The 16,032-nt window shown below is 50.4% G+C and overlaps 1 protein-coding gene across 4 annotated transcripts in view; it reads right to left on the minus strand.

Moving 5' to 3' along the window:
- BCR (BCR activator of RhoGEF and GTPase) overlaps positions 1–16,032 on the minus strand; it is a 147,160-nt gene that overhangs the window by 65,112 nt on the left and 66,016 nt on the right. For all 4 annotated transcript variants that reach the window (XM_049865396.1, XM_049865398.1, XM_049865400.1 and 1 more), the window contains exon 2: positions 3,492–3,673. In XM_049865396.1, the coding sequence (XP_049721353.1) occupies positions 3,492–3,673 (182 nt within the window). The remainder of the gene's footprint in view (positions 1–3,491; positions 3,674–16,032) is intronic.

Here is a 16,032-nt window from a genome sequence, read left to right on the forward strand (position 1 = left end):
AGCAGGGGCATGATCAGCAGGGTTGCTGTGAGGAGCAAACAGGACACACGAAGGGTCCATCCAGTGTGGCACCGGAGGGGCAGCAGCTGCTTGTCAATGGCAGCCCTCCTGGGCCTCAGCGTCCATGATAAATGAACGTGCTGGACAGAGGGCAATGAGCACTCTGGCAGGCTACTCACTTGGGGACCCTAGGCAGGACTCAGCACGCTGAGCTCAAAGACCGCAGACCTTGCCTGCCCCGAGGCCAGAAGGCCAGCTGGGGTGATGACTGGCCCTCACCTTCTCCTTAACTGCTGCAGATACGTTGCCTGGCGCTCGGCCTGGCCCAGCCCCCACAGGCGTCCACCCCGCTGCCTGGTTCTGATACAGCTGACAAGAGCCTGCCCTATCGTCCAAAGAGGTGGGGTGTGTGCATGTCTGGCATTTCTGGCAGCTCTGTCCACAGTCGCTACTCAGGGGAAATGCAGATGATTCAGTCAATACTGGAGGCACCTCTAAGAAAACCCAAGGATGGAGAATGTCATAGATACTTGGGGTTGAAGGGAGCCTCAGTTACCGGGTCCTCCCACGGTGTCCCCAGAAATTGACTGCCTGGCCTCTCCTGAATCCCCACCTGCCCCTGGAGTGCCCATTCACGGAGAAGATCAGGACCCCAGAGCCCTAGCATTGTTACAGAGTTCTAGAATGTTCTCCTGTAGCCCCTCAGCCAAAAGGCTGGAGCTTACAGCAGGGAATAAACAGGGAGTCGGGGCCACAACTCCAGGGGGACGTAGCCAGCCAGGGGTGGAAGGGGGCACAGGGACTCTATCTTCTCCAAGGGGAGAACCCAGTCAGGCCTGGCTCAGGACCGAGACCTCCCTGGTTACAGACCACACTCCCTGTGGGTGCTAGGCAGCGAAAGCTGTATCTTCTTCAAACCAGAGACAAACGTCTAATCACATGGCTGGCAGTGAAAACCAGAGTGTAGGCTGCACCCTTCTCTGAGGCAGTGAAGGGCACTTGCCCAGAGCACCATCCACTGTGGAAAGCACTAACCAGAGGGCACGGGACAGCTGAAAGGCTCCCAAACAGAATGACACAGTCCTTCCCAAAGTCTACCTGGCTCAAACATGTGCTGCCATCTGCTTGGGGCCAGGTGGCCTGCTCAGGTTTGGAGTTGCCAGCTGGCCAAGTAGGTATGTGCAGACATTTGCTGTGGGTGTGATGTGAGAAGTATCCATGGGCTCCGGCGGGGGCAGGAAGGTGCACCCACCCAAGCAGGCTCTAAAAGGTGAGAGCAACAATTCAAGCCAGTGAGAGCAGGGTCTGCAGGAGGAGCCAGTGGGGGTGGGAGGTCAAGCAGGACCTGGCCTTGGAGAGGGTGGTTCAGCCCCCTCCTCATGAGGCAAGGGCATGCCCAGGTGAGGAAAGCCCTTGGGGATGATGGAGAGACAGGACCACCATCACCACTACCACCACCAGCTGTCATCATGCTGACCCCGACTCATGGCGACCCCATGTGTGTCAGAGCAGACCTGTGCTCCAGAGTTTTCAGTGGCTGGTTTTTGGGAAGTAGATTGCCAAGCCTTTCTTGCAAGGTGTCTACGGGTGGACTGGAGCTACAACCTTTCAGTTGGCGGCCAAGTGAGTTCACTGTTTGTACCACCCAGGGACTCCATGGACAGGACAAACCCAAAACCCACCGCTATTGAGTTGATTCCAACTCACAGGAACCTATAAGACAGAACAGAACTGCCCCACAGGGTTTCCAAGGCTGCAAATCTTTATGGAAGCAGGCTGCCATATCTTTCTCCTGCAGAGCAGCTATTGGGTTCGAAATGCTGACCTTTTGATTAGCAGCTGAGTGCTTTAATCACTGTGCTACCAGGGCTCTCTTGTACAAGACAACTCATCCCAAATTCCAGAAGAAACGTACTTGCTCAGGGCCGTAATCGTCCTTTTCTCTATCAAACCATGCTCACAAGCAGGAAGAGAGGGGATGGACCCAGAGGGCCAGGTGGTAGGACAGAGCATGGACAACAACCTCATAGCCGTGGGGCCTTGAGTGTGCACTGCCCTCTCTGTACCCATTCCCTAGCCTGTAAAATGGTGTGACCGTGCTGGGTCAGGCGCTACACAGCACAGCCCGTGCCTGCACACAGCAGGTGTGTGGTGCACAGGTGCCTGCTCCCACGCCAACGCTCCCGTGCCAGAAGCCGCCAGTGCTGAGCTCTTCAAAAACTGCCACAGCATGACAAGTAGTCCTGCAGCCATGAGTTGCCCCAGAACAGAGCAACTGCAGGGGAAAGCTAACTTCTAGCTCCACCCTGCAGTCCCAGGGGCAGCGCCTCCCTCCCTCTCGTTTGTGAACTCAGGGGGAAACCACTCAGAGGCAAGCCAAGCAGAGGATGGAGTACCGCCTGGGTCTCATCTATAGGAATCTGTCATCAGGGCCAAGGGACCAGGATACAAAAAGGAGCATTGCCCTGGGGGGCAGCAGCCTGTTCAGCGGGTGGTCTAGAAGTTCGAGAAGAAAAGGACCCAAAAGGGCAAAGGGATGCCCCAATGGCAGGTAGAGGAGCATGTCTGGGCCCAAGGACACCATAGAAGCACCTTCCTGGGCCGGGGACCACTGTGGCAGCCAGGACACAGTATAAGGCTGGGTGCACACTTCCTCTGCAGGGCAGCTCCGTCCAGCCTGCGACAACCCCAGGGCAGTGCTCTGACGTGAGGGGACCAGCCTGAGCCACAGGCCTTCTTAGAGAGTATGGCAGGGCCCCTATTTGAAGCCACGTGGCCTTGGGGAAGCCACTTCTCCACACCTCAGTTTCCACATCTGTAAAGTGGAGGTGGGAAGATCAACTGCTGGAAGAAAACATCATGGCTGGTGAAATGGAGGGGCAAAAAAGAGGGAAACCCTCCATGAGATGGACTGACACAATGGCCACAACAATGGGCTCAAACATACCAATGACCAAGAAGAGGGCACAGGACCAGGCAACATTTCATTCTGTCGTACCTCAGGTCACCATAAGTTGGAGACGATTTGACAACTAAGAACAACAAAAGTGCAGGTGACCTCAACACCAGTTCCATGGGACAGTTAAGAAGGGTCCAGTGAAAATCACTGGACAGACGCTGCTCCAGTCGATAGAATCATCACAGCGCCTCCTTCTGGTAAAAGGGAGCAGGTGGGACAAGCACCATGTCACAGGAGTCCCGGAACACAGCCAGCTCTGCACCCCGCAGGGCCAACTGGTTGAGAAGGTGGCCTGCCGCCTACCTCCTTCGCACCTAGCTCAGGGAGTGCTCCGTGAAATCTCCTGCTCAAGGCACCCAGGAGGCCATCTACCACCTCAGATGGAGGGATGAAGGAAGGCGCTGTTAGGTACTCACTCACCTCCTTCTCCATGACCCTGAGTAGGAGACAGATTTCGGGGCGCGTGGGATGACACCAGAGCTGAGCCCGTCCCCTCTCCATACCTGGGAGGCAGGTGCTCCACAGCACTCACCCCTTTGGTGGACTCTGAGGTTCCCGCAGCCAGTGCATCTCGGCCGCCCCTGCCCTTGCTGCTGAGGTTCGGGGAGGAGGAGGGTGAGTCGTCAATGTATGGCAGCCCATCCTGGTGCCGCCGCTGCTCCTCATCCCGGTCTGCAGCACAGCCGTAGCCAGGTGGTGTCCCGAATGTGGCATCTGTGCAAAGAGGCAGCTAGTGTCAGAGACAGAGAAGGGGAGCCACTGACCCAGAGTGTCCATACCCCGCCTGTCCAAGCAAGTCCCTGACTGACACCACCCCATCACCATGGGGGCCCCAGGTACACTGATGCCACTGACACACCAACTGTATCACCATCTGGTTCCCCCATCCCCAATGAAACAGGGCTTATTGCCTAAACAATGTAAGACCAAGCTTTCAAATACTATCTAGGGTCCTTCTGCCATTCCCCCGGAGGGAGTTCAAGCTATTACAGAAAGGCAGATCCCAGATGCTAGCATTTTGCAGTTATGGTCCTTAAACATGCTGTCTGTGGGGGCCTGACCCCTCAAGGAGCACAGGCCATGTGCCAGACCCTGCCACCCCCCACCACCACAGCCAACTCAGATGCCACCGGCAACCGCCCCAGCTGGGCTGCAAAATCTCAGACTTTCTTTTCTCCAATCAAACTGTCCCCTTCTCAAAGGAGGTGCTGCTGTTAAGAGGATAGAGCCACCTCTCCTACGAGGGGCTTCAGGGAAGCCCCGCTTTTGCTGCTATTGGGACTACCTGGTTACACAGTGCCTGGGTGGTGCAGACAGTTAATATGCTCGGCTGTTCACTGAAGGGTTGGAGGTAAGAGTCCACCTAGAGGTGCCTCAGAAGAACAGCCTGGCAATCTACTTCTGAAAAATCAGCCATTGAAAACTCTGCGGGCTGCGGTTCTACTCTGATATACATGGGGTCACCACGACTTAGAATCAATTCAACGGAAGCTAACAATAAGCCTGCGTCCTAAAGGTTCCTGAAGACAACCACTCTCTTCCCAGGCTAAATCATAATGCCCAGGAGAACACCCAGGAGGATCTTCCAGCCTTGGCCATCCTGTAGTCCCTCTGCGGCCATTTCCAACCTAAGTTGTTCTGAGTGTATCTACGATGTGGATATCAACGCCATCTGGGCCTAGCCCACTCCATGACTCACGGGAGGACAGTCTCCATGCCTCTCAAAGGGTACCTATGCACCCCCGGGACTTCCGAGAGGTTCTCCCTGATTCAGTTAGTCACTTGCACCATGACACACCTACAAGCAGCCCCACTCACACCTGACAGCTCAAAGATGCCTCACTGCACATTCCACGACCACACACACCCACTCTGGGGCTTTTGCTCCCTGTGGAGGTGACACCCAGGGTCCACAGGCTAGATGGGCACAGAGCCTGGTATCACACCACCCACAGACTTCCGGAGTCTGTCCAGCAATCTCACAGGGGCCCATATTCTTCCCACATGAGCAGTGGAAGGAACTTCCCCCTGGCTGCAGGCACCCACAGGTGGCCCAAGCTCCAGCCTCCTCATACTCTCTGCCTCTCCCAGTTTCCCCACCTCCGTGTCCCCCAGGACATGGTGCTTGCTAACAGGTGCTCTCAGAATCACCCAGGAGCTTTGGAAACATGGCATAGCCAGGCCCAACAGAGTGACCACAGCAGAATTTCTGGGGCAGCCTGAGCTCATAAAGTTCTCCAGGGGACTCTTGTGGGCAGCCAGGCTGAGACCCGCTGAGCTGCTCAACGTGGCATCTGATGCCCTGCTGGTGGCCACCCTAACTGCAGCGAGTCCCAGGGGTCCGTACACAGGCGCCCCCAGGGCCACGAAGGGCGCTGCCACTGCGTGTTCACAGGAATGCCTGAGCAGGAGGCTAGTTCTGGGTTGAACAGCCAAAGCGTGGGGGGACCCTGGAAGCTGCGAAGGCTCCAGTCTCCCAACAAGCTGTAAAGAGATTACCAAAATCAGCTGCCATCAAGCTGAACCCAACCCATGGCAGCCCCGTGCATGTCAGGGTAGAACTATGCTGCGTAGGGTTTCCCTAAGTTTCCCATCTAACCTTTTCAGTTGCTATTATCCATTTGATGCCATAGAGACAGGTCTTTGAAAGAGCACCATGCTCAAAGCAGACATTCCTCACCAGTTAGGCTAAACAACTGTTTGGTTTTAAAAGACTTCAAGGGATCCACAGGGTTTTCACGGGCTGATTTCCAGATGTAGATTCCCCCAGCCCTTCTTCCGAGGAACCTCTGGGTGGACTTGAACCTCCAACCTTTTGGTCAGCAGCCAAGTGTCTGCACAACCTGAGAACGCTAAACAGCTGCTGTCATCATTACACAGGAGCTAAGTTGTAATTCGGAGCCTCATCACCCCTGGCAGGATGGGGCCCTGTAGTTCCACTGGCTCCATCCTTCCTGCAAACCATAGCTGTACTGACCCCAAAACTGGAATCAAATGCTGGAAAGCAGAGGGTGTCGACCACGATCCCAGGGCTCGGAGGCTCTGGGGGCAGGGCAGTCTAGATAGAACTCGGACCAGCCAGGGCTTGGGGAGGGCAAGGAGAACCATGAGGGCATTAGTGTGGCGAAGGGTGTGTGCAGGGAAACCCCCTCCTTTCCTTGCAGGGCCCACCTCATTCCTTCGAAAATCTATTCTTTGATGCAAGAAAAAGGGGAGCAACAAAAGCCCAAGGAACAAGTCCGGGTACGTCCTAGTCAGCCCAGGTTGGTACCTAGGCCATGTCCCCTTCTTGAGCCTCAGTGACCACAGTGGTTAAAAAACAAAAACAAAAACTCTAAGGTTCCTCCCAGCCAGGGGCAATGCAAGTAGTGTCTGTGTTGAAGGAGGGTCTGGGGGGCCTCCCTTCACCCCAGCAGCCTCCTAGCATGGGATAAGCATGCGGTTGATACTTCCAACCAGGTTCTCGAAGGGGCTCATGAGACCTGGGCTAGGCGATAGATACGAGGCTTTCCTACACTACTTCAGTACTGTTGTTATTGTCGGCTCTCATCAGATCAGCCCTGACTCATGGTGATCCCACGCACAACTGAATGAAGCACTACCTGGTCCTGCACCATCCCCACGATCGGTCGTGGATCGGACCATTGTGACCCACAGGTTTTCACTGGCTGATTTTCAGAAGGAGGTCACCTGGTCTTTCTTCCTAGTCCTCTTAGTCTGGAAGCTCTGCTGAAACCTGTTCAGCATTGTAGCAACACACAAGGCTGAATCAGTGCACCGGCCAGAATCAAACCCGAGTCTTCTGCCTGGAAGATGAGAATTCTACCACTGAACCACTACTGCCCCCAACGGACTACCATATTTATTTGAAAATTCCCATAATAATAGGGCCAAAAAAGCCACCCCCAGCATCAGGGTGAGGACCCCAAGTCCTCCCCGAGTCAAAGTGGCACAGCACCCCCACCACCAGACTCTGAGCAGCCCCACTCCCTTCCCAGAGTTAACACATCCCCTTCCCATCAACTCCCTGCCCACCTGAATCTCCTCAACCAAGCTGGGTGGGCTCTGTGGGTCAGAGGAGAATGTGGCCAATTGTAGCACCCACCCAGGTCGCAGCCCACACGTGTCACCTGCTCAGTGTATGCCTGTGGCTACCAACCTTGCTCCCCCAAAGCTGGCCCTGCATCACCACAGCCCATTTTGCTCCCCGCAAACCACACATGACCTACCTACAAAGCTCCAGTCCCCCTGGACCAGGCTTGTTTCCTTAGCCCCTTGAGGGGCTCCAGCCTTCCCCAACAGCCTGCTCTCTTTTTCTCTCTTTCTTCCTTCCAGGATTCCCTGGGTGGTGTAAACAGTTAATGCGCTTGGCTGCTAACTGAAAGGTTGGTGGTTCAAGTCCACTTATAGGTACCTCGGAAGAAAGACCTGGTGATCTACTTATGAAAATTCAGCCACTGAAAACCCAATGGAGTGCAATTCTACTCTGACACACATGGGATCACCGTGAGTCGGAGCTGACTTGATGGCAACTGGGTTGGTTTTTCTTGCTTCCAAGACTTAGTTCAAACAATTTCAGTAGCTTCAAGATGTCCCTCCCTGGTTTTCCTCCAGTGAGTTGGAAAGTGTTCTCTCTCCTGTTCTATCCACTGGAATCCCTGCTCAGGCCTGCAGGTTCCCTCCCCTCCTGGAGCCTCCTTGTCCAGCGGCTCACCCCTGACTCTGCCTGGCCTGCACTCTGTGGCTCCCAGGAACTGCATGCAGAGCTGAGCTTAGACCCCTGCTGGCGGGGCATCTCCTGGAGCACCCATGCAGGGAGGACCCCCTGGATGAGATATGCCAGGATGTGAACACCCTCCTCTCAGTCCATTTCCATACCACCCCATTCTGAGAGGTGTGGGGCTCTGGAATTCCAGTTCCTGAACTTGCCCCCAACACCAATGCGCCCCGGAACAAGAGCCCGGAGTAGGCCCTCACTGGAGAACCCCTTCTCCCCAGGGCAGAAGGAAGGTCATGCCACCAGCCTAGCCAGCCAGGTGCTCTGAAGGGCTGTGCCAGGCTAAAGATGGGCCTTGGTGACTCTCATTCTCTGATCACCATGCTCTGGGTCTGGGAAAGGGGTGCCCGCGGGCCTGGGCTGGGGAAGCAGGACCTCACTCATCAGAGAGACCAGGCAGGGAGGTCCCGTTCCTGTGTACCCTGCCAGCAAACCACTGGGCCATGTTTATTTACAAAGGTAAAGGCAGATCAGACAATGCCTTCCGGTGGCTCCGCCAGCTGCAGTGGTTTCCGCAGCACAGGGGTACCACCCTCATCATCCCTATCGCAGGAAGCCCGGGACAGTTCTCTGCCCAGCTCCAGCACTCAATCTCAGCCCAGGTACCCTCTCCGGGATCCAAGGCCAGCAGTCAACCAATGCTGGGGCTGGGTGTGAGGCTACATTTTTTTTTTTTAATTGAGGTTGAGTTCACATAGCATAAAATTAACCATTTTAAAGTGTACAGTTCAGTGATATTTAGTATATTCACAATGTCGTGTAGCTACTGTATCTATCTAGTTCCAGACCATGTCCACCACCCTAAAAGAAAACCCTGTGCCCATTAGCAGTCACTCCCCATTCCTCCCTTGCCCCAGCCCCTGGCAACCAGGGTTTTCAGTGGCAGATTTTTCAGAAGTAAATTGCCAGACCTTTCTTCCAAGCTCTCTTGAAGGAGACAGGCCAGCAGACCAGATGCCCTCACAGTCTACACACTTGAGGTTGGGTTCCGGCTGGGTGGACCTTTCTCTGGCAGCTAGACAGGTCATCGCCCCCCACCTCAAGTGCCTGACATGGGCAGATGAGGACCCTGATCAGCACTCAGAATGTTGCTACAGGGCCTTCTTTGGTCTCCACCTGGGCCCAAAGCTCCCAGACCTTTGAGGAGGGAAAGATGGCTAATGCTCCTGGCATCAGGCTGGGATTGGCTGGGGCAGGCAGAGGCTGACACCAACAGGGAGAACAGCCTGGGATCATGTGCTGATTATCACCACTACCTTGGTTCTTTACAACATCAGGGTTCAGAGGAGTTTCTTGGACGCCCTGACAGTTTGGTCCTTTTGTTGTTGTTAGCTGCCATTGAGTTGTCTCCAACTCATGGTACCCTTATGTACAACAGAATGAAATGTTGCCTGGTCCTATGCCATCTTCAGGATCGTCACTATGCTTGAGTCCACTGTCGTGACTAGTGTGTCAACCCATCTCATCGAGGGTTTCCTTCATTTTTGCTGACCCTCCACTTTACCAAATATCATGTCCTTTTCTAGTCATTGGTCCTTCCCGATGACGTGTCCAAAGTGAGCAAGCCATCCTTGCTTCTAAGAAGCATTCTGGTTGTACTTCTTCTAAGGTTGATTTGTTCATTCTCCTGGCAGTCCATGGTATATTTGATATTCTTTGCCAACACCACAGTCTGAACTCATCAACTCTTCTTCTGTCTTCCTTTCTCATTATGTTAGCTTTCACCTGCAGATGAGGCTTGGGTCAGGCACACTTTAGTCATCTTTGTTTTTTGACACTTTAAAGAGGTCTTTTGCAGGCAGATTTCTTGACTGCTGCTTCCATAGTTTTTGACTGTTCATAATAGTAGAATGAAATCCCTGACAACTTCAACTTCTTTGCAATTTATCACGATGTTGTTTATCGGTCAGTTTAGCCCTAGACAATCAATGTGTTTATTGAGCAACTGATATACAGCCAAAATGAAGGGCGCCCCCCTAAGACGTGACAGGTGCTGTACTGTGCCTCTGCTGGTGGGCACTGCAGACCAAGCCCCTGGCCTTGGGGAACTGGCAGGACCCCTGGAATCCCCAAGATATGTGCTCCATGTCAACCACTGCAAGACTGCTGGGACCGGAGCAAGATGGGCTCAGACAGAGGAAGGCGCCGCCTCCCTGAGGACATGCCCATGGAGTCAAGACAAGATGGGGTGAGTGGCAGATAGCGGTTCCTGCTGGAACACAGAGGGAAGAGGTCACAGCCTGGGCCTGGAGTGGGGGCCATGGAGCCGGAGGACAGAGAGGGCCCTGTCTTTGGAGGCCAGGAGGGGCTTTATGGGCACCAGTCTACGTAAGACAGAAGGACTGAGCTTCCAACCAGCAGCTGTTGCTGTTAGCCACTGTACAGTCAACTCAGCCAGGTCCTGAACTGTAGTCACTCCATGGCGGCGGGTCCTTTCCTCCCACCTGGCTCTTCCTCCAAATAGGAAACATGGTGGGAAAGAAAGCTAGGGTGGCAGGAGGGTGGGTCTTCCACTGTCTGGGCTGGGGGCTGTCACCCTGGGCTCAGGCTGGGGTCCAGCCACAGGCAGCTGGAGCAGCCTGCATTCTCCATCCCCACCATGCCTCCCCCAAAGAAAGTGTTAAGAAAGGAGACGCAGTGCTGTGGGTTCAATTGTGTCACCCCAAAAGATATGTTCATTCAGAAAACACATATCCAATAAGAATCTAATAACCAATATACATATAAAACTATAGCAGCAACAAAAAGATAACCCAATCATAAAGTGGGCAAAGGACTTTAATAGACATTTCACCAAAGAGGGCATCTGAATGGCCACCATACACATGAAAAGGTGCTCAGCATCACTAGCCATCAGAGAGATGCAAATCAAAACCACAAGGAGATACCATTTTCCTCCCGTTAGGGTGGTATCTTAGTTATCTAGTGCTGCTATAACAGAAATACCACAAGTGGATGGCTTTAACAAAGAGAAATTTATTTTCTCACAGTCTAGTAGGTTACAAATCCAAATTCAGGGCGTCGGCTCCAGGGGAAGGCTTTCTTTCTCTGTCGGTCCTGGAAGAAGGTCCTTATCCTCAATCTTCCTCTGGTCGAGGAGCTTCTCAGTCACGTGGACCTGTATCCAAAGGACGTGCTCTGCTCCTGGTGCTGCTTTCTTGGTAGTATGAGGCCCCCAACTCTCTGCTTGCTTCTCTTTCTGTTTTATCTCTTGAGAGATAAAGGGTGGTGCAGGCCACACCCCAGGGAAACTCCCTTTACATTGGATCATGGATCTGACCTGAGTAAGGGTAGTATTACAATCCCACTCTAATCCTTTTAGCATAATATTACAATCACGAAATGGAGGACAACCACAAAATATTGGCAAGCATGGCCGAACCAAGTTGACACATATTTTTGGGGGGACACAATTCAATCCATGACAGATGGATAAAATAAAATAAAAAAAAAACTAAATAAACGTTAGCAAGGAGGTAGGGAAATTGGAACCCTTATCCATTGCTGGTGGGAATGAAAAATGGTACAACATGGAAAACAATGTGGTAGTTCCTCAAAGAACTAAAAGTAGAACTACCATAAAACCCAGTGCCGTCGAGTCAATTCTGACTCATAGCGCCCCTACGGGACAGAGTAGAACTGCCCCGTAGAGTTTCCAAGGAGCGCCTGCCGACCTTTCGGTTAGCAGCCGTAGCACTTAACCACTGTGCCACCAGGGTTTCCAGAGCTACCACACGACCGAGCAATTCCACTCCTAGGTATACACCCAAAAGACTTGAAAGTAGAGACTCAAACAGAAACTTGTACACCAATGTTCACTGCAGCACTATTCACAATAGAGAGAAGGTGGAAACAACCTAAACGCCCATCAGCAGACAAATGGATAAACAAAATGACAATGAAACACTACTCAGCCAATAAGAGAAATGAAGTCTTGATACATGTTGTTAGGTGCCGCCAAGTCGGTTCTGACTCATAGCGATGCTACGTACGACAGAACGAAACACTGCCTGGTCCTGCGCCACCCTCACAATCATTATGCTTAAGCCTACAACATCAGGGTTCAGATGAGTTTCTTGGAAGCCCTGACAGTTTGGCCCTTGGCTGTTAGCTGCCGTAGAATCACCTCCAACTCATGGCACTGTTATGTACAACAGAGTGAAATGCTGCCTGGTCTTGTGCCATCTTCAGGATCGTTGATGTACTCGAGTCCACTGTTGCCGCTACGGAGTCAACTCATCTCATTGAGGGTTTCCCTCATTTCTGCTGACCCTTCACTTCACCAAATATCATGTTGTAGCCACTGTATTAATTCATCTCGTTGAGGGTCTTCCTCTTTTTCGCTGACCCACTGCTTTAGCAAGCATGATGTCCTGCTCCAGGGACAGATCCCTCCTGATAAGATACTCAAAGTATGTGAGATGTAGTCTTGCCATCCTCGCTTCTAAGGAGCATTCTGGTTGTATTTCTTCGAAGACAGATTTGTTCATTCTTTTGAAAGTCCATGATATATTCAATATTCTTCCCCAATACCACAATTCAAAGGTGTCAATTCTTCTTCACCTTCCTTATTCATCATCCAGCTTTCACATGTATATGAGACAACTGAAAACACCATGGCTTGGGTCAGGCACACCTTAGTCTTCAAGGTCACTTCTTTGGTTTTTTAACACTTTAAAGAGGTCTTTTGCAGCAGATTTGCCCAATGCAATGCGTCTTTTGATTTAACTGTTGCTTCCATGGGTATTGATTGTGGATTCAAGTAAAATGAAATCCTTGACAACTTTAATGTTTCTCCATCTATCATGATTTGGCTTATTGGTCTAGTTGTGAGGATTTTTCTTTTCTTTATGTTGAGGTGTAATCCATACTGGAGCCTCTGGTCTTTGATCTTCACCAGTTAAGTGCTTCAAGTTCTCTTCACTTTCAGCAACCAAGGTTACGCCATCTGCATAACAGGTTGTTAATGAGTCTTCCTCCAATCCTGATGTCCCGTTCTTCATACAGTCCATCTTCTCAGATTATTTTCTCAGCATACAGATTGAATCAGTGTGGTGAAGGATATAGCCCTGACACACACCTTTCCTGACTTTAAACCATGAGGTATCCCCTTGTTCTGTTTGGATGGCTGCTTTTTGATCTATGTACAGGTTCCTCATGAGCACAATTAAGGGTTCTGGAATTCCCATTCTTTGCCATGTTACCCATAATTTGTTATGATCCACACAGTCGAATGCATTTGCATAGTCAATAAAACACAGGCAAACATCTTTCTGATATTCTGTGCTTTCAGCCAGGATCCATCTGACATCAGCAATGATATCCCTCATTTCACGTCCTCTTCTGAATCCAACTTGAATTTCTGCCAGTTCCCTGTTGATATACCGTTGCAGCTACTTTTGAATGATCTTCAGCAAAATTTTACTTGGGTGTGATACTAATGAAATTGTTCGATAATTTCCGCATTTGGTTGGATCACCTTTCTTGGGAATAGGCATAAATATGGATCTCTTCCAGTCGGTTGGCCAGGTAAGCTGTCTTCAAATTTCTTGGCATTGACAAGTAAGCACCTCCAGCGCTGCATCCGTTTGTTGAAGCATCTCAATCGGTACTCCGTCCATTCCTGGAACTTTGTTTTTTGTCAATGCCTTCAGGGCAGCTTGGACTTCTTCCTTCAATACCATCCATTCTTGATCATATGCTACCTCATGAAATGGCTGAATGTTGACCAATTCTTTTTGGTATAGTGACTCTGTGTATTCCTTCCATCTTCTTCTGATTCTTCCTGCATCGTTTAATACTTTGCCCATAGAATCCTTCAATATTGCAACTCAAGGTTTGAATTTTTTCTTCAGTTCTTTCAGCTTGAGAAATGCTGAGCGTGTTCTGCCCTTCTGGTTTTCTATCTCCACGTCTTTGCATGTGTCATTATAATACTTTACTTTGTTTTCTCAAACCGCCCTTTGAAATCTTCCATTCAGCTCTTTTACCTCATCATTTCTCCCTTTCACTTTAGCTACTCAACGTTCAAAAGCAACATTCACAGTCTCTTCTGAAATGGTATTCTTGATACATGCTACTACAACATGGTTGGAACTTGAAGACATGATGCTGAGTGAAATAAGTCATTCACAAAAGGACAAATACTGTATGACTTCAGTTATATACAAAGACAAGAAAAGGCCAATGTACAGAAAACAAAGTTTCTTAGTGGTTACCAGGGGTGGGAGGGAGAGGGAAAAGGGGAGATATTGCTTATGAGTACTGAGTTTTGGTTTATGGTGATGGAAAAATTGCATTGATTAAGGGTAGGGTTGTACAGCTGATTGTCAAAAAGTTGTACACCTGTAAAAAGATAAACTGGCAAAAGTGTGATAGACATATTTACAAAGTAAAAAAAAAAATAGCTGCTAAGTATGGTTATATACCACCAAATACCTCATGGGTTTTGGTTCCTTTGTTTGGAGGTTTAGGGTCATGGTTTCCTGAGACATCTCAGTTAATTGGCCTAGTAATGTGTTAGTGCTTCTGTTCTACCTCCTAGTTTGTTGTGTAGTGCCTGGGGTCTTAGGGGCTTGCAAACGGCCATCTGAGGTACAACAATTGGTCTCTATTTGCCTGGAAGCAACAGAGGAAGAAGGGAAGTCAGGAATAGGAGGAGAAAATCAGATTTGTGGCTAATTGTCTCCATAAACAACTGTCTTCTTTGCCATGAGACCAGAAGAACTGGATAGTTGGTACTTGGCTACCATTACTGATCATTTTGATGAAATATTCTGTAGAGGAATCCTGATCAAAAGGGGGAAAATGCAGAACAGAATTTCAAATTGTCATGGACTCCAGACTTTCTGGGGCCATGGAGGCTGAATAAACACCTGAAACTATTGCCCTGAGATAATATTTAAACCTTAATTATACCAAAAATATCCTCTGACATCTTCTTAAAATCAAACAACAAAAACTAAAACCCACTGCTGTCAAGTTGATTCCAACTCACAGCAATCCCATAGGGTTTCCAAGGCTGAAAATCTTTATGGAAGCAGGCTGCCATATCTTTCTGCCATGGAGCCTCTGGTGGTTTCAAAACGATGACCGTTTGCTTAGCAGTCAATTGCTTTAACTGCTGTGCCTTAATTATACCAAAAATTGCCTCTGAAGTCTTCTTAAAACCAAATAGCAGTTTAGCTTAACTAATAAAAAATGTCTGCCTTGAGCATTAGCTCCTCTAAGAACCATTTATGTGGGATCAAATAGACAACAGCAACTCCAAAGATTAGAAAGGAACCTTAGGAGGCAGCAAGTTTATGTTAATAGAGGAGGAACAACTCAGGAAAGGAAGGCAAGAATGAATGGTTGCACAACTGGAAGAATATAATCAAGATCACTGAATTGTACATGTAGAAACTACTGAATTGGCGTATGTTTTGCTGTGTATATTCTCAACAACAAAATAAAAAAGATACGTTCAGTTCCCACTCTGGTACCCGGGAATCTAACCTTATTTGGAAATAGGTAGGGTCTTTGCAAATAGTATCAGGTTAAGACGAGATCGTACTGAATTAGGGTGGGCCCTAATCCTGTGACCGGTATCCTTATAAGTAGAGAGAAGTCTGGACACAGAGACACACAGGGGAGAAGGCCACATGAAGACCGAGGAAGGGATTGTGATGCGTCTACAGCTAAGTTCGCAAGGACTGCCAGCAACACCAGAAGCTGGAAGAAGCAGGGAAGGATCTTCCCCTAGAGCCTTTGGAGGGAGCACGGCCCTGCCGACACCTTGATTTCGAACTTCTAGCCTCCCAAATTGAGAGAGACTAAATAGGTGCTGTTTTAAGCCACCCAGCCTGTGGCCCTTTGTCACGGCAGGCCCAGGACACTAACATACGCAGTAATTGTGGAGACCAGACACCGCAGATGAAGGCTCATGTCCACTCAGTCTGACAGATCAATAATTCAGCTGTCCATGGAAACTGCCAGCCGATGGTGGGCCGCTCAGGGTCTGACCCTGATCCCACAGAGCTCCTACCATGCCTCCATACCCGGGAGGTGGGATGGCAGAAAGGGAAGAGCAGACGCAGCCCTGCAGTAGCCGGCGCACCCAGGGTCTAGTGCCTTGAACCTCTGTGAAAAGGGTGACGCAGTCGCCAGCCCTCCCAGGCCACACTGATGGTAACTCTCTCCCCTACCCATGCTGCTCTGGCTCAGAACCTGAATTATTGCAGACTGACCCCAAAACCCCCCGCTACAGAATGGACTGGAACTACCTAGATGCCTTGTGACCGCACAATCAGAAATT

This window comes from Elephas maximus, chromosome 22 (assembly GCF_024166365.1).
Source record: "Elephas maximus indicus isolate mEleMax1 chromosome 22, mEleMax1 primary haplotype, whole genome shotgun sequence".
NCBI lineage: Eukaryota > Metazoa > Chordata > Mammalia > Proboscidea > Elephantidae > Elephas > Elephas maximus.